Source organism: Thalassophryne amazonica, chromosome 5 (assembly GCF_902500255.1).
Source record: "Thalassophryne amazonica chromosome 5, fThaAma1.1, whole genome shotgun sequence".
In the NCBI taxonomy this organism is placed as follows: domain Eukaryota; kingdom Metazoa; phylum Chordata; class Actinopteri; order Batrachoidiformes; family Batrachoididae; genus Thalassophryne; species Thalassophryne amazonica.
In genome coordinates, this window is record NC_047107.1 from 95,632,344 (window position 1) to 95,650,924 (window position 18,581).

The window sequence follows — 18,581 nt, forward strand, 5'->3', positions numbered from 1 at the left end:
ACAGTAGCTATTCATTCAAAAACTTTTAATAGCACATATTAAGAAATGTTGCATATAGTGTACGAGGTCTATTAGAAAAGTATCCGACCTTATTATTTTTTTCAAAAACCATATGGATTTGAATCACGTGTGATTACATCAGACATGCTTGAACCCTCGTGGGCATGCGAGAGTTTTTTCACGCCTGTCGGTTACGTCATTCGCCTGTGGGCAGTCTTTGAGTGAGGAGTCGTCCACCCGCTCGTCGATTTTTTTCATTGTTTAGGAATGGCTCAGAGACTGTTGCTTTGTTTGATAAAATTTTTTCAAAACTGTAAGGCACAACTGAGTGGACACCATTCAATAAATTCAGCTGGTTTTCGGTAAAAACGGCTGATGAGAGATTTTGGTCTGGTAGTGTCGCTTTAAGGACGGTCCACGGCGCCTGACGGCGATCTGCGCTTCGAGGCGGCAGCGTCTCGCCGTTTCAAGTTGAAAACTTCCACATTTCAGGCTCTGTTGACGCAGTAAGTCGTCAGAGAACAGAGAACTTTCAGAAGAAGTCGGCATGAGGAGTTTATTCGGACATTCCATTGTTAACGGTCATTTTGTAATGAAAGAACGTGCGGGCAGAGTCGCATGTCGGCCTGGACCGACCGCGGGGGGTCGCGGCAGGAAAAACACCTCCGTTGGAAATCTTAGCGGGCAAGTTGGAACATGCCCAAGCTGTTAAACAATTTCTCAGTTACTCACTTGTTGAAAGCCATTAAAAGCCGCCTGAATTCTACAAATGGTTTTCAACACGGAGGTGTTTTTCCTGTCGCGGCGCACACAGATTTGCCGAGTCGTCACGGAAACGACTCGGCGAATTTGCGCGTACGTCTTTCATTAAAAAAATGTCCTTAAACAGTGGAATGTCCGCATAAATTCCTAATGCCGGCCTCTTCTGAATCTTCTCTGTTCTCTCACGATGTCCTGGGTGAATTAAGCCTTAAATTAGGATGTTTTCAGCTCGAAACAGGCCGACGACAGCGCCTGGAAGCGCTGCAGGACATCCCGCTCCGTGGGAAGTCCTTACACCGACAGAAACACCCCATAATCTCTCATCAGTCGTTAAACTTTTCACAGAAAACCAGCTTAATTTCTCGAATAGTGTCCACTCGGATATTCCTCACAGGTCCAGAAAATATTTTGATAAAGCAACGCGCGCCGTCTCGAGCAGCGTGTGAAACAAAGGAATTCAGCCGAGAGGGCGGGACCACATCTCACTCAAGGCCTGCCCACAGGGAAATGACGTCACCGACACGCGTGAAAAAACTCACGCATGCGCACGAGGGTTCAAGCATGATTGGTGTAATCGCATGTCATTCAAATCCATATAGTTAAAAAAAAATTAAAAGGGTCGGTTTATTATCTAAGAGACCTCGTATGTGTGTATGTATGTATGTATGTATGTATGTGTATATATTCAACAAACTCTCGAAGTCTCTAACTTCTAACAAGCTGTAGGTTTTACTGAAACACACTCACCTCAGGTCCAGCAAGTCCAGCTGGACCAACAAGTCCCTCGTCACCCTGACAAAAAAAAGTAACAAAAGATGGGGGAAAGAAAAGTATTTATAATTTACCGTTTATCAATACAGTGATATCAATTGTGAAATCAATCAGTGAATTTTTTTCCTCATTGCCGCTGTGTAATGCAGCGGCTATGAGGGTTTTTTTTTCTCCTTTTCCCTCGTGTTTTGCTTTTCATATATATGTTTATGTACCGGGCCGGCCTATGTGTTGTGTGTTGTGTGTGTGTTGTTTGTTTTGGGTCGGTGTTGGTTTGCTCAGCCCTGCTGTTGACCAAGGCAGGGATGTACATCTGGAGCTGGTCCCTGGGCGCCTAATGGCGACTTCTGCTCCTACTGGCAATTAGGATGGGTTAAATGCAGTAGACATATTTCATTGTGTAGGGAACATGTTCTTCTGTGCATATGACAATAAAATTCCTTTGAATCCTTGAATCCTTGAATCAAACCCACCTGAGGTCCCGGTAGTCCCCTGGGGCCAGGTGCTCCTCTTATCCCTTGTTTTCCCTGTCAAACAATAGATGAGATATACTTTCATTACAACCTGACTATTTATATTTGCAAAGTCTACCAACCTTTAATCCTCCAGGGCCATTTTGACCTGGAGCACCAATATCACCTGGATAGCCCTAAGAAAAATGTAAAAAACAAACGTAAAAAAACCCCTGTCATCACCCATTTTGCATTAAACACATGCTGGCATGTTAAATGCAAGTATTTTTTTAATGTTGTACAATCAATGCATTTATGCTCATCTGTAGTTTATTCAAAATGCACCACTTAGTGAAACATGTCATACCTCTAGACCAGGAGGGCCAGGTAAACCATCAGGACCCTTCTCGCCAGGTTTACCCTGGAAATAGTCATAAATGATGATGATAACTAGAGATCTGTTAGCACGCTGACAATACAAACCTCTCTGCCATATTAGTCACTTGCATGTATCGGTGGTTATGATGACATATCTGAATTAACAAACTGATCAACCTAACAAAAGTCCACTCATCTCTTGAATGAGGATGAGCTGCCCTTATAAAGTCAACATCATACTGTGTTATGCATGAATTAAAAATAAAGGTCCAATCACCTAACCTTGAAGAGATTGTAGGAGTTGTGCTTAAAAAGTCAATATGTAGCACAATGAATGAATTAAAAACAAAACGGCAAATATTTCCCTTTAAAGATGTCAGACCAGCTACTTTCTATTCTTCCATGCACATGCTCAGACGGTGGATTATCACTGTGGGACATTTCATTGAAACCAAAGAAATGGTTTAAGTGTAGTCACACTTACAGGACTCACGGACAGAAAGACAGTCAGGGTGATTACTATAGAACTGCTCTCCTTCTTCCCAATAAACACTGTTTGTTTGTAGGAGGTATCATAATATTAGTTATCATTCACATCAGTCAACTACTCGTAGTCAAAGAGTGTGAAACTGGCTGAAAAAGAAACGCATGTACCTGTATGTTCTGTATCAGCCATAAAACATCCTGTGTTTCAACTTCACACAAACAACATTATTAAATATAACATGCCTAAAACTGGTAATGGAAAATTGCCAAATAATTAGCACTGACAAATAAATATAAATAAGCAAAAAAAACAAAACAAAAAAAACATATTTCAGAATTCATGTAAAACGTAATTTCTTTTTTTAATTCTGTAATTATATTTCTTTTACAATCATTGCTATTTTGTGAGAATCACCAACTGTTTTTGTGTTGTCTTGCACCATGCAGGAGATCTACAACGAAATCTGATTTATTTCTTTAATTAAACCGAAAAAATACTCTAAAGCCCATTTCACACTGGCATAAACGTAGAGCTGTGTATTGTGGTGTACTGTCTACGCCGAGTTGAGCAGCTCTATGCCCATTTTTAGCAGCTCTACACTGAGCTTTTGCTCCCTATGCAGCAGTATTTTGAGGGCTACGCGTGTAGAATGGAAGAAATTAAACATGTTTAATTTTTTTCAGTGTAGAACACTAGACACAGAAAATACACAGTTTTAAGCAGGTCTGTGCAGCACGGCGTTACTGCATGCAAGTCTGTGCAACACGGTGCTCCTGTACACATCCAAAAACTGACTGCGTGCATCCAGAGTGAATCAGCTGGAGAACATGATCACACAGCTGCAGCACCTCTGTGTGCTCAGAACAGCTGATCTAACTGATGGACGTGTGTGTGCTCAGAACAGGGAATCGAACCTCAACTCAGAAACCCAGAAACAGAACAGAAACAGCAGGTTGGTCGGTCGCTCTCTCTCCCTCTGTCGCTCTCTCTCTCTCACTTGGTATCTCTCTCTGTTGCTCTCTCTCTGTCTCTTTGTCGCTCTCTTTCTCTGTCTGTCTCTCTCTCTCTCTCTCTCTCTCTCAGGCATGATCAAACCTGTGATTCTTTAAAATAAAAGTGCCGTTGCTGCATGTCGATGCGCTCATCAGACACCCTGATCGATCAGGTCTGATCAAACCTGAATAAGCGCTGTGACTCTTCAAAATAAAAGCGTCATCGTCGCATGTCGGTGCGCTCATCAGACAACCTGATCGATCAGGTCTGATCAAATCAGCGGACCTGATCGGAGCAACCGGCGCTTTAAAAGTTTAAAGAGTCATAGTGCTTCATTCATGGCAGACTTTACCACAACCAGACTCAGCAGCATCTGTACATAATGACAATGATCCACCAAGATAACAAATAAATAAATAAATAAATAAAATAATGTTAAATTACTCTGTTTCTGAGCCGCACCACACCGTGCAGAAACAGAGGCAGAAAATAGCAGCTTTGGTTACATACATGGCAGTAATGCAACTGTAAAAACCTCATGATACAGTCCACTGTTTTCCAAGAGCAATGATGTGTTCTGCACAGCCTGCAGGAGTGAACTGAAAAAGAGTTGAATTGGTTTTAAATAGCGGCAAGGGCTACACGCGACTGTGCCCACACATTAAAAAGCAAACACACACAGCTGCAAGCAAATCTACGAACGCAACGAACACAGAAAAAGGCTGAGTACGCGCGCCTTTCGGGTGTACTTAAATGAAACACAACGCCTCAATACACAGCTCTAAGTTTGTGCCAGTGTGAAAGGGGCTTAACTTAATTTTTGTCAGATAACTGAAAACTAGTTTTTCTGCTGGCCCCATTAATAAAGACAACATAGAATATTTAAACTGTGAAATTTAAGAAAATTGGATAAGAAAAAAATTACAATGTCAACAAATATGTTATAAGGCAGCATATCACTGGCATGTCATGCTGCAGATATCATTCATGTACATTTCCCACGTGAGATTTTTAAATTACTCATCGCCCAAAATTTTCAGAATACTTAAAGGCACAAATGTGCCAATTTTAGACGATCAGTCTTCAGTTCAATGCACAAGTTTTATACTGCCAGTATTCCCATGCAGTTCTGCTGATGGGGTGTTTGTTTCACAGCTGGATTTGCATACTTTCCTTAAGGAAGAAGACCAAAATGCTAGTTCAAGCAACTAACACACAAAGTTTAAACTATCATCAAGATGCACCTACACCAGGGATACTCACAACCCCAATCTGTACAGCACATGAATCACCAAATGCTTTATTAACTGCTTGTTATCTCTGGGAAATGATAACAGGAACAACATATGTAACTTAAGCCTGTAACCACTGAAACCAAAAGGAAACATTTCGGTACAAATTTAAGTGCAGTGTTTTGTTGGCAATGTGCAGTTAAAATAAACTAATCAGTGATCTTAATTCTGCACTAAGCACAGTCGACCACAGGAATGAGCTCTCGCCGCGTGTGCTGGATCTCAGTTATATGTTGGCTAAATGCAGTGCCAACACTGTGTTCCATCAATAAGTCGGATAAACTGGCACACTTCACTGGGATTTCCTTTCCGGCAACTCAACAAATGTGGCCAAGAATAGGCGCTGTTTATGCTGACTGAAGGCAATCAAATCAGAGAGTTTTGGGAACAAGTTTTCAAGTAACGTTCATTGCTTTGAATGAGTGCTGGAAATTACCTGTGACCCAGGTTTTCCACATGGACCTGGTACACCAGGAGAGCCCTGGATACCCTACAACATAAAGAGGTCAGCAAATCAAACAAGTGAGTTAAGTGGGGTGGGGGTGGGAAGTGGCCAGGGAGAGGTGATAAATAAACCGATTTATTACATTTTTATGTGGGGGCAGCAAAAAAAAAAAAAAAACCTTACCTTGTCACCTTTGAATCCAGACTCCCCTGGCTCTCCTGATAAACCATCATCCCCCTAAGAAAACATTAAACACAACACACTTTAAAAGTGTTGACAGAAGTCAGTTCATGAGCACCTTTGGATTACTAGAAAATCAAACCATGTGTTACAGCGTTTAAAAATTTTGATAATAATGATTTTAAAAAATTAGATCTAAGAAAGATATATTCAGATCACCTTATCACCTTTCAGTCCAGCTTCTCCTGGATTTCCTGGTACTCCCTTCAAAGTAATAAAAAAAACAGAACTCTCACCAGAAGGTTTATACTAAGAATTTACACAAGTTCACAGCACAAGAATGACCACCAAGAACCTTATTAACAGTAAGTGATGTAGGTGAAGAAATGGTCAAAAATGGTACATTAAAAACACAATCTATTATTAATCACTTCTACCTCTGCCATTGTTGTGCTTTATTCCATGTAGATCAGTATAATTTATTCTGTGCAATAATTTTACTATATTAATAAATATTTCATTTTACATAATGCCTAATAGATCCTTGTCATTTGATTGGTGGTTTGTATGGCACATGATATGGATCATTCGTCCCATTTACCATTTTGTTCCATTTACAGTGCAATTTTGGTTCCATACATTTTGCACCATTGCACGCCATGACCACCTTGAACCTTGACACAGTGACAGCACTTAGTTTAAAAACAAACATGGCAGGGTTTGTTTTGGTGATAGATGACGATTTGATGGGGCTTACTGAGAGTGATCATTCTTCTAACACAAAAAAACAAATCCAGTACGCTATAAGCCATCTGGAGGCATTTGCCGTATTTGCTGGGATGTCTCTAGCTGAAGCAGAACCGCTGTCAGATGAAGAGCTCAACAAATTTCTGTCATGATTTTTTGCTGGACTGAGGAAAGCAGACGGCAGTCTGTACACAAAAAGTTTTGGATTTGATTGTTTTTTGACTATCTGACTGTTGTAGCAAGTTGACATAACAATTTTAGATTGGATTGGATTGCTACTTAAAGTTTTTGTTGGACTGTTTGGAACCTCTTGACCTCAAAGGAACAGTGATGCACACCAAAATGTAAGTCCCTTTTCTGTTGTTTATAAAGTCATAAAATATCAAATGACAAGGATTTTTAGGTGTTATATAAAGTAAATAATTAATGTTTTTTCATTCGTGCAATCTAAAGAATATTTCACGAGGTGAAAGATGAAATGTTCCATTCAAACCGCCGGGTCGTGGCCTGATCGATTCCCCTTGGCCCCGTCTCATCAGTCCCCCTGCCTGGTTCAGGCTCAGAAACACACCAGGAGCAGAAAAACCACAGAGGAACTTCTTTTAAAATGCTACGTTTCTTAAGCCACGGCAAGGAACTGTATTTTCAGGACACTTTATGTGGATATGTTTCCGTCAGGCTGTGATGAGGAATCAGACTGAAACGATGTAACACGTAAGATTAATTTACTCCGTCTGTGAATGGTTTTAATATTTGATAGTCTGTTTGCATGAGGACTGCAGCTTTCAGCCAATCAATGGACTATATGAATGGATGTGACAGAATCTGTCCAATCTGCTACCACAGATGAGCATTTTTGTTTCTACTGTGACAGATTTTGTGTGACATAGTATCAGGTGAAAATGGCAAAAACAATCTTTTTTTGTTTTCTTGGTTGTTTGGGTGACAAGGTTTGCTCCATCTGATGGGTTGCCTGAAAAGGCGCTGCAGTAATGATAGACTTCTCCCCTTTTTCACTTGGGGTCACCACAGCAGGTCTGAGATGGATCTGCATATTGATTTGCCACATGTTTTATACAGGATGGCCTTACTGACACAACTCCACATTACATGTAGAATGGGCATGGGTGGTCTTGAACTGGGAACCTTCTGCTCTAGAAGGAAGTGCACTAAGCATTCTGATTTTCAATTTGCAGTGCTCGGGGTGGGCGCATTAAAAAGTGAAGTGCTCTGAAGAAAGATGCTGGGTGTAGGCGGATGCATGCAGTGAGTGACATATGCTCCATTCTTATTTGGAGCATTTGAAAAAAGATGCTGGTGCCCAGAGGGAAAGAAAAAAACAAAAAACAAAAATGGACAAGAACCCAAATATTAGCATTATTAGGATTACTTATTTCAGATTGTAAAAGAAGATTTACCCATAGGCTGGAGTAAACCAACTATTATTACAGGGATGACAGATCTGAGTCTACCTTGACCAACACTCACAGAACAAAAAAAATGTTCCTAATATTACATTCTAGCTCAAACTCATAACCAAACTACCAAAATATGAAGAAATATAATAAAATATAAATAGATACCACTGACAAAACCAGATCATTTACCTTGAGTCCTGGTGGACCTGGTAATCCCATCACGCCAAAAGGACCCATGTCTCCCTGTAGCCAACAACACAGATAAAGGAAATGTTGCATGTGTGAGATTAAATCTCAGAAAATAACACCCCAACAAAAACTGAATAATCCTCACATTTCAACATTTACTGGTCTACTTTTTCATAAAACCACATCCTCTCCTTTACAATAAGATGTGGATGCACTGCACAAAAATCTAAAAATCACTCACAATAAGACCAGGAACTCCATGTGGACCAGGAGCACCTAGTTCACCCTAAGACAAAGAGACATGATGCAGATGCAAAGACCAAAGAAGTCAATGGAATATTTGTGCTATCAGGCAGAGGTACAAAGAGGAACGACAAAGAACATGCATGCAACGCTCAACACTAACGCCTGCCCCACTACATGGGGCAGGTAAATAAATGGACTCCTCAAACAGAAAGTGGCACTAGAGCTGTGATAAATTATATTAATTCATACTGTTTTTCAAGCTGTCCACTCTACACAATACAACAGTTCTGTTCTGTGTCTGCACGCTGGTGTCTGACACTAAATCTGCATTCACATTTTGTCTATAAGTGGCAGATGGTAAACTGGATGCTCCAATGTTTTCAATGAGAGAATGATGGAAAATTTTGTCATGATCATGGTAACAGCATGCGCACTTCCTGTCAAAAGTTGCTTTGTGGAATGATCTCCCTGCAGAGATAAAACAGATTTCATACAGACATTCAAGTCCAGACAAATGATGCACCTATTCTCTTTCTCATATGGCTAGCATACCAGTGTAGTATGGAATTATGTTTCTTCTCCTTTTAATTCATACGATTAACAATGGAACAGGTCTCAGCCTCACCACATTTGAATTGTGGGTCTGTTAGTGAAGCACAGGGCTAGCTGCCGGCAACCACCTTAGTGGTATTATCTCTGCTTCACTGTTGATTTACTGCTGGTGAATTAATGCCTTAGGTGCAGTTATTTCTGAATGACTGATTCTGCTCTTTCTCTCTCTGTCCGAGGTACTATCGAGCATGTTAATGGACACTGGCCCTGCACCCAAGAGCACAGGACTGAGGATGCCCTACCTATTCAAGACCTGGAGACTAAAGCCCAGGTTACACACAGACGGTTTTGTCGGCGGGTAGTACGCAGACCGAAGTTTACGGTAGTTCCGGCTGTTTTCATGGTGGAAAGGGGCGGAGCATTTCGCCGGCGTTTTGAGCGCCGTACTAGCCGCAAATATGCGGATAAAACGCCGTTAAATCCGCCGAATAAAGCGGCGTTTTGACGCCGTAGCATCCGGCACACGTCAATCAATCAATCAATCAATTTTTTTTATATAGCGCCAAATCACAACAAACAGTTGCCCCAAGGTGCTTTATATTGTAAGGCAAGGCCATACAATAATTATGTAAAACCCCAACGGTCAAAACGACCCCCTGTGAGCAAGCACTTGGCTACAGTGGGAAGGAAAAACTCCCTTTTAACAGGAAGAAACCTCCAGCAGAACCAGGCTCAGGGAGGGGCAGTCTTCTGCTGGGACTGGTTGGGGCTGAGGGAGAGAACCAGGAAAAAGACATGCTGTGGAGGGGAGCAGAGATCGATCACTAATGATTAAATGCAGAGTGGTGCATACAGAGCAAAAAGAGAAAGAAACAGTGCATCATGGGAACCCCCCAGCAGTCTACGTCTATAGCAGCATAACTAAGGGATGGTTCAGGGTCACCTGATCCAGCCCTAACTATAAGCTTTAGCAAAAAGGAAAGTTTTAAGCCTAATCTTAAAAGTAGAGAGGGTGTCTGTCTCCCTGATCTGAATTGGGAGCTGGTTCCACAGGAGAGGAGCCTGAAAGCTGAAGGCTCTGACTCCCATTCTACTCTTACAAACCCTAGGAACTACAAGTAAGCCTGCAGTCTGAGAGCGAAGCGCTCTATTGGGGTGATATGGTACTACGAGGTCCCTAAGATAAGATGGGACCTGATTATTCAAAACCTTATAAGTAAGAAGAAGAATTTTAAATTCTATTCTAGAATTAACAGGAAGCCAATGAAGAGAGGCCAATATGGGTGAGATATGCTCTCTCCTTCTAGTCCCCGTCAGTACTCTAGCTGCAGCATTTTGAATTAACTGAAGGCTTTTTAGGGAACTTTTAGGACAACCTGATAATAATGAATTACAATAGTCCAGCCTAGAGGAAATAAATGCATGAATTAGTTTTTCAGCATCACTCTGAGACAAGACCTTTCTGATTTTAGAGATATTGCGTAAATGCAAAAAAGCAGTCCTACATATTTGTTTAATATGCGCTTTGAATGACATATCCTGATCAAAAATGACTCCAAGATTTCTCACAGTATTACTAGAGGTCAGGGTAATGCCATCCAGAGTAAGGATCTGGTTAGACACCATGTTTCTAAGATTTGTGGGGCCAAGTACAATAACTTCAGTTTTATCTGAGTTTAAAAGCAGGAAATTAGAGGTCATCCATGTCTTTATGTCTGTAGCTAATTGGTGTGTGTCCTCTGGCTTCATGGATAGATAAAGCTGGGTATCATCTGCGTAACAATGAAAATTTAAGCAATACCGTCTAATAATACTGCCTAAGGGAAGCATATATAAAGTGAATAAAATTGGTCCTAGCACAGAACCTTGTGGAACTCCATAATTAACTTTAGTCTGTGAAGAAGATTCCCCATTTACATGAACAAATTGTAATCTATTAGACAAATATGATTCAAACCACCGCAGCGCAGTGCCTTTAATACCTATGGCATGCTCTAATCTCTGTAATAAAATTTTATGGTCAACAGTATCAAAAGCAGCACTGAGGTCTAACAGAACAAGCACAGAGATGAGTCCACTGTCCGAGGCCATAAGAAGATCATTTGTAACCTTCACTAATGCTGTTTCTGTACTATGATGAATTCTAAAACCTGACTGAAACTCTTCAAATAGACCATTCCTCTGCAGATGATCAGTTAGCTGTTTTACAACTACCCTTTCAAGAATTTTTGAGAGAAAAGGAAGGTTGGAGATTGGCCTATAATTAGCTAAGATAGCTGGGTCAAGTGATGGCTTTTTAAGTAAGTCAGGCAACAGGGGTTAATACCCAGTTGTATCCTTTACAATCGCAGGTTAAGACGCGCGTGAGAATGGCGGTGTTCTGCTGCCGCCGATAATGCCCTGTGTACCGCTGGATTTATCCAGGCAAATCCTGCGTTACTCCAGGAACTTTTGCATATAGGCACCGCCCCCAGAGTATAATAGGCTGAAGCAGCTGTCACTGCAGGGGGAGGGAGCTCATCTCTCAGCCTTTTCTTCTCCTTCCTTTTTCCCCTCCTCAACGTGTTGCTCGTCTCCACCACAGGGCTACCCTCTGCTTCTGAACCAGACCTCTTGGTAAGTCCTTGCCGTTGCCAATTTTCTTTTAGAAGGCATACTGGAGCTTCTCTGCAAAAATATCTGGAGCTGGCTGCGAGTGAGAGGCCTGCATGCAGTGCGCTAGCATTTTTATACTGACTGCCGCCTATCGGCCATTTGGAACACCGTTAACCGGGAGGTGGCGTTTAGAATGGTGTACTGTCCGCTAGCGCTGCCGTTTTGTCTGCCTCTGTCGCCGGTTAAAACGCCTTTGAGGACGCCGATGTGGGCTCTATCGCGGTTTTACACGCCGTTGGTTAGGGATACAACGACAGCCGCCAATTACGGCGGTGTAAACTGCGGCACTACAGGAAGGGGCAGGATGAAACGGCAATTTAAAAGTATCAAATGCCGTTGTTCGCATTGTCTCCGTCGTCACGTAAATTCTCCGGGAGCGCTCCCGGAATTATTCCACATGTTGAATAATTTTTTCAACGATTCCCGGTAAAGCCGGAACTAAGCCATGCCCTCTAGTGCCGGCATTAGCAACGGCGTGTGATCCTTAAGACGGCCAAAAACTCTTCCGGGACGCTTCCGGGAGCTCTTACCGTCTATGTGTAAACGGGGCTAAAGGCTAAGCACCAAGATGGACCATTTTTATTTCAATAGCAGACTGTTTTTGTTGCTTTTCTGTCTTTTCTGTTTCTGTTTCCTTTGTTTGTTTGTTTTCCTCATCTTTTGTAAAAACCTTGTAACGTAGAATGGCTCAAGCAGTAGGTCACCCCTTTGAGTCTGGTCTGCTTGAGGTTTCTTCCTCAAACTCAAAGCAAATCTCTACAACTTGATATAAATTAATTAAAAATATAAAAGTCAAGATGGTGGGTTGCATAAGTAACACTTTGGTATAATACCTGTAAATAATACATTTTATTGCCAGTTTTCTTCAGACAAGTCAAGGGATGGATACATGAACATTTCCAAGTCACAGTATATGTCTTGGACTTTATTTACATAAATTATGAAGAAATAAAAACAGTATGGCACTCTATGGTAAATCTGTGTGGAGTAGACAGTTCTCAAAAACTGAGTGACTGTGCAAGGAGAAGAGTGAGGAAAGCCACCAAGACACCCAGACAACCCAAAAGAAGTTATAGGCTTGAGAGATCTTTAAAAAAATCACATTTTTAAATTCATTTTAGAACAGCCAAAAAAAATTCATTTTAGAACAGCCGAAACAACTCAAAATGTGCTCTCATTAATGGATGTACCAAATGCTGTCAAATTTGCCAGCTCCAACTAGAATAATGTTTATGGTGTATATAGCACAGTACAAACTGTCCGTATAGAAAAGTGGCCAGTAAAAAATGCTAGGTGGCGCTATAAATAATAAAACTGCTTTGAAAAAACTTCAAATAAATTCTGATCTGTCAATCAACATAAGAAAACTTTATACTATTGCGATCCATAGATTAAGCTTTTTCAAATGGTATAGGCCAGGCCTCTTTATGCCAAAATATATATATTTTTTTTTGTGCAATTTGCAAAATAACAAAATATGCAAAATAGGCCAATATAAACTCATCTCTGGACTTTTGATGTAGAAAAGCTACATTGGTGTTGAAACATTCTCTGGTACATGACAGTGAAACACTGATTCACGATTCAAGATTCAAACAATATTATTGATCCCTAAAAGGGAAATTCATAACACACCCAATTACCTCAGACAAACAGCAATTGATCCACAATTATTACTAGTTGAACATAATAATGACACACGTCAGAATTAAAACAACCGCACATATTCATTTGATTGTTTATGTACGCTAAACTTTGAAACAGTCCGTCATCCGAATTGAGGCTATGGGAGTATGGGCTGCAGCAGTTACCCGCGCAGCCAGTGCCGGAAACCTTACATTTTTTTACTTTGTTTACAAGTTTCTTGACTTGGTGTTTGACCATATGTGATGCTATTTAATTAATGATGGGTTTTCTCATTAATGAGGTTAACAAATGGCATGAAATTTGAGATTTTGGTAGAGCACACAACAACCTAGCCATGTCCAGAAAATATCTGCTAAAAACAACTATATGGCGCTATAAATAATAAATGCATTTAGACAAAAACAACTTCTAATAACTTGACATTTCAGTCAGACACAGGAAAACTTTATATTGTTGCAATCAGTGGAGTGAACTCTTTCTATGGGTTTATGCCACACCCATTTTTGCCTTGATACTTTTTTCACCAAATTCCAAAATATGCAAAACAGGCCAATATTAACTAGTCTCTGGATTTTTCTGGATCACACGCACACACACGCACTACAGTCATGCGTTTGTCAGAGGACCCAGACTGACATGTGATCACGTCATGCGTTGGATGACATTCGAAATCACGCAGGGAGGGGTCTGACCACCGACCATGGACAGTTGCGGTCCTGCAGCGCATGCCGCTCCACATAGCAGCTGACATTAGCGCAACTCAAAGCTGGGGACACATATTGTCACGTGCTCCGATCACCCATGTGCAAGGCATGGTGCTGCACATGTCTGGATCACCCCAACCACATCTCAGCGCGCACGGTGATGAGCTGCAGTCAAAACTGCACCTGACCGCTGCATCATCGCTACGCACAACTGGGAAACATATATCATGCCATGCAGAATATCATCTAATGAGACGCCACCGGCGCGTGCATCAGTGAGCTCTCCTCACATGGAAATAAATAAAACCACAAATCTCATTTGCAATGCGTTGGCAGCGAACACGTCGGCAGTGACACCCCAGAGTGCACTGCACAGAGGGACTTGCGGAGCAGGCTGATGTGTTCATGAAACGGGCGCATCAGGTCAGTCACATTCTCTGGTTCTACTCTACTCTTCTTTTTTAGATATACTTTAGTATACACTAGTAGAATTCTACCTTAGAATTAGAATTATTACAAAAGACATACCTTACTGAATTTTCATGTAACAAGTAAAAGGCAGTAAAACTCACATCAGTTCATTACGTCCTTGTTCCCTCATTATTTTGTGCTAACACATTTTCATTGATTTATATACATTTGCTGCTGCAGTTTGTGTGCAATGTGGTATCATACCTTCAGTGTGCTCGAACTGTGCTCATGCGCGCGTATGCAAGTGTGCATGAAACTGTCGCTGCGTGATCGTTCACACCTGTCCGACCATGTGTCCCTCCTGACAGCAGGTGGAATGTTTCGCGGCTCCCCAATTCATTTTTTTTTCACCCTTTTTCGGTCGGTTTGTGCTTCTTTCACGCAACTTCGTGTTATGTGTGAAGGGGCCCTAAGGGATAGCACATCCTCATGATCAAAATATTCAACAGGCTTTGCAGGAAAATCTTAGTTTTTGTAAAGGCCTTAAGAATTAGACTACATGTAGGAATTTCGAAGTATTTCTTCTTCGAGGGGTGGGGGGCAGGTAAATTTCAGTGGGTGGGCTGTGGCATTTCCTAAACTATAAGAAGAGATGTGAACATATAAATGCTGGATAATTGTTACACAGGAGACTGAATACAGATCTAATGAAGTACAATCACCGTGATGTCCTTCCACCTCAGACAGATCCACAGAGAAGAATAACTGTAACCACTGGGAGTACATTTAACATCTAACATACTCTACAATTCTTTAAACAGTCAAAAGAAAGAGGTAAAGGTACATGAGGTAATAAGTTAACCTACCATGCACCTTCAAATGAGCTACTGTGGCATCACAAGCCATAGGGCAACACATAATTTATGTCAGCCATCACAAACTAGTCACAAGATAATGTGTGCTTGCTCCAGGCTATGCAGACAACCTGACAAGCCCTCTGACAACAGTTGACCAAAGGCTTTCACACACTGTGCCAATCAAAGCCCCGTGACAGGGTGCTTTCAGGCTGTGAGAACACACCAAGTGCTAACGTCGGCATGCAGCATCAGGCAGGGCTCTATTCTTGGGAGTTTCTTCACTGATAGCCACAGAAATGAGTTGTTTCAGCTGGATTAACAAGTCAGCATTTGGCGCTCCACACAGAGCTCCTTGTCCAGTGTTCTACCCCACAATCACACGCCAATACTACATCCTCTCCAAGTTTTTTATCCTATGTGGGGAGGGAAAGGAGAGATGGATGACACAGCAGTGTAGCCATACTGTCATTTCCACTCACTCCCTATGACTCAAAGGAGACACATTCATCCAAATGGAACATCCATTCTTCCCACTGGTGACAGAGGAAATGAGGCCTGGAGGAGGCTCTCGAAGGTCAGCCAATCATTATCTAACAAAGCCTGTCCTGCCAAATCTGAGTAGGGTCAAACTAAAGATAGAAGAAATCCAAGCAGAAATGCTGTTTGTGCTCTCATGTCAGTATCATGGGTGAGCGAGTGAATCCACAGGTTAACATCAGCCATTTCTGTGCACAATATATAATATAAATATAATAATCATTGCTGTCACCCAATTAAAAAAAAAAATTCTCATTAATTACAAGGTTTGCAATTAATTAATGTAAATTAACTGGATTTAATCACATGTATATATTTTTTTCCATCAGAGGTTAGTTCCTTAACCAAAGCTGGTACACCTTTGCAGCTGGTTGAACTGTGGTGATGACGATGAAGTGTTTTAAGTCCAAGATAAAGTGTTAAGAACAAGGACACAGACAGGTCTTGAACCCAGGTGGTCCAACAGTTATTCCAAAAACCAGTGGTGGGCACAGTTCCGCTAACTGCTAATTATCAAAGCTATTGTTTTCATCATTGGATTAGTTTTTCAGATACCTTTGAAAACCTTCATCAGACCAATTATTTTCTGATAAGTTTTGGTGAATAACTCTGAAACAGTTAAAAACCTTTGTTAAGTATAATATCAAAGATTTCAGTGCTTACCTGTTAAATGTTTTGTAGCAGATAACCAGCTCTATTCTCTGTAAGCAGAGAAGAGAGCTGGTTTTAGGAGAAACCGCTCTATCCTCTGCAGTCAGAGAAGAGCTGGTCACAAAATAATTGCTCTTGACACCATACTAACTCACTGGCAATATCACCCAAGTCATCCAGAGGCATACAGGTTTAACTTATGGTTAACATTTTCGCCAAACTAATTTCGGACATGTTATTTAAATTAACATCATTTCTGAAGTTTTATAAAGTGAAAACATCAGCTATATGTTTTAGTTTTAAAGTATTGCACTCATTTTGAAGGTTTTAGTGTGGACATGATGTGTCAGGTGCATTATGGGTAATCTCAGTACAATCACGACAGGAGAAATGCATTGTGAGACGCTCTGATCAGGCTCCACGCGGACAACAGCATTAAGCTCTTTGTATATTGTGCCTAAAACTCTCGTGAATATGTTCTCTGGGTTTATAGACATTGTTATTGTGTTTGTTTTATGTAAAAATGCCAGAAGAAGCTCAGGTTGCTTCTCCATTATTTTCAATTGGAATCACTGTGAGTTGCAATCAACTCACAGTGATTCCAATTGAAAATAATGACACGACACGACAAACACTGTTTGTCGTCTTTGTTCCAGAGTAATATATATATATATATATATATATATATATATATATATATATATATATATATAAGATGTCAGAAATTCGATTTGCATTTATTAAATTCCACACAGATTAAACGTAGCACACGGACTATTTGGAATATTTGTTTTGGCAAGTTTTCACGGTCTCTACTGCCATCAACGGGCCAGTAGTGTTCATGGTAGTATTCGCCCTAAGTATTGAGATATCCCATTATCCTTTGCACAGCTGAGAGTTGTTGTAGCCTCTTGCAGCAGCTAAAGAAATAAAAATGTACATTTTGGTTGTATAATGTTCATTTACAATTGTCGTCATGGATTCTGTTGTTTAAACTGCAGCAACTTTCTGGCGCGCGAAAAAAAAAACTACAACTGGTATGCAAAGGATTATGTGTAAGAGTCTGAGCATCTGGGCACCAGTAGATGGCAGTGTTCTATGTATTTTGACCCTGGTTATATCAGACGGTAATCACAACTTGACTTTTGCAAATGGCTTCTTTTTTTTTTTACATATGAATACAATTGCATATTTTACAAAAGCACATTTATATGTAAATACCAACACACATCACGTCACATTAACATGTTGGTTTTTACATAGAATGAATGAGTCAGTGTTAGCGGAGGCTCATTTACCCATAAACCCTTTGGCGTCTGTATGTGTTTGTTACAAAATTTCAGAATTAGTGCATTATTTAAAATTAAAAGATATGTCCGGATTATTTTTTGTGTGTGTGTGTGTGTGTGTGTGTGTGTGTGTGTGTTTGAGTGTTTGAGCATTTGTGCTTCGCTCCTCAGGTGCTTCACTGCTATGTAGTAAACAGGAGCTTCCAGCAGTGGGCAGGGCGCACCAAGACAGAAGTGCTGACTCATTGTTTGGGTCTGTGGTCACCTTTAATGCTACCAGAAGCCATTGTGGTGTTAAAACTCAAAATCAGTTTGTTAGAAGTTGCAAGTGTACTGGAGACAATGCTGAAAGTTATCGGTTAGCTGTAGCTTCTGATAAATTTTTGGGTGGTTTATCGGTTTAGCTTTATAAAAGATAACTTTTCAGTCAGCTGATTAGCTTTTATCGAAGCTAACTTTTTGGTTAGCTGTGCCCACCACTGCCAAAGACCCATTGGCTCTACTGTCAAGTGGCTCCATATGCAGACTGCTTGGTAGGCTTGGCATGTTGAAATAATGCTGCTCAATTTGGAAAATGCAGTTCCAAATTTGGAACTGCACAATACAACCGAAAAGGTATAATTCAAATAATAGGATCATCAATATTGGGCAGGTCTCTGTAAATCACCAAAACCAACCATGGTGGCCATCTTGGAAAATGGTTACCAATTTGAAAATCTGAGTGGCGCATGAGGGTTTCCAAAGGACTAATGGAGTATTTTTGACAGATTTTGCGCCACCATTTGAAAGACTGCCACGAAATATTTTGTTGTCTTCGCTGCAAAAGTGTTGTGGAACATTTTGCTTTTAGGTCTTCTGTATGCAGATGCTCAAATCTGGTGAAATCTCACTCATGTATAATGTTGAGGATATCAGGAA

The 18,581-nt window shown here is 40.8% G+C and overlaps 1 protein-coding gene across 1 annotated transcript in view; it reads right to left on the reverse strand.

Moving 5' to 3' along the window:
* col27a1b (collagen, type XXVII, alpha 1b) overlaps positions 1–18,581 on the reverse strand; it is a 232,719-nt gene that overhangs the window by 91,454 nt on the left and 122,684 nt on the right. The window contains exons 14-22 of the mRNA XM_034170907.1: positions 8,356–8,400; positions 8,115–8,168; positions 5,980–6,024; positions 5,764–5,817; positions 5,572–5,625; positions 2,353–2,406; positions 2,129–2,182; positions 2,007–2,060; positions 1,510–1,554 (exon numbers count right to left, since the gene is read on the reverse strand). Coding sequence (XP_034026798.1) covers positions 1,510–1,554; positions 2,007–2,060; positions 2,129–2,182; positions 2,353–2,406; positions 5,572–5,625; positions 5,764–5,817; positions 5,980–6,024; positions 8,115–8,168; positions 8,356–8,400 — 459 coding nt within the window. The remainder of the gene's footprint in view (positions 1–1,509; positions 1,555–2,006; positions 2,061–2,128; positions 2,183–2,352; positions 2,407–5,571; positions 5,626–5,763; positions 5,818–5,979; positions 6,025–8,114; positions 8,169–8,355; positions 8,401–18,581) is intronic.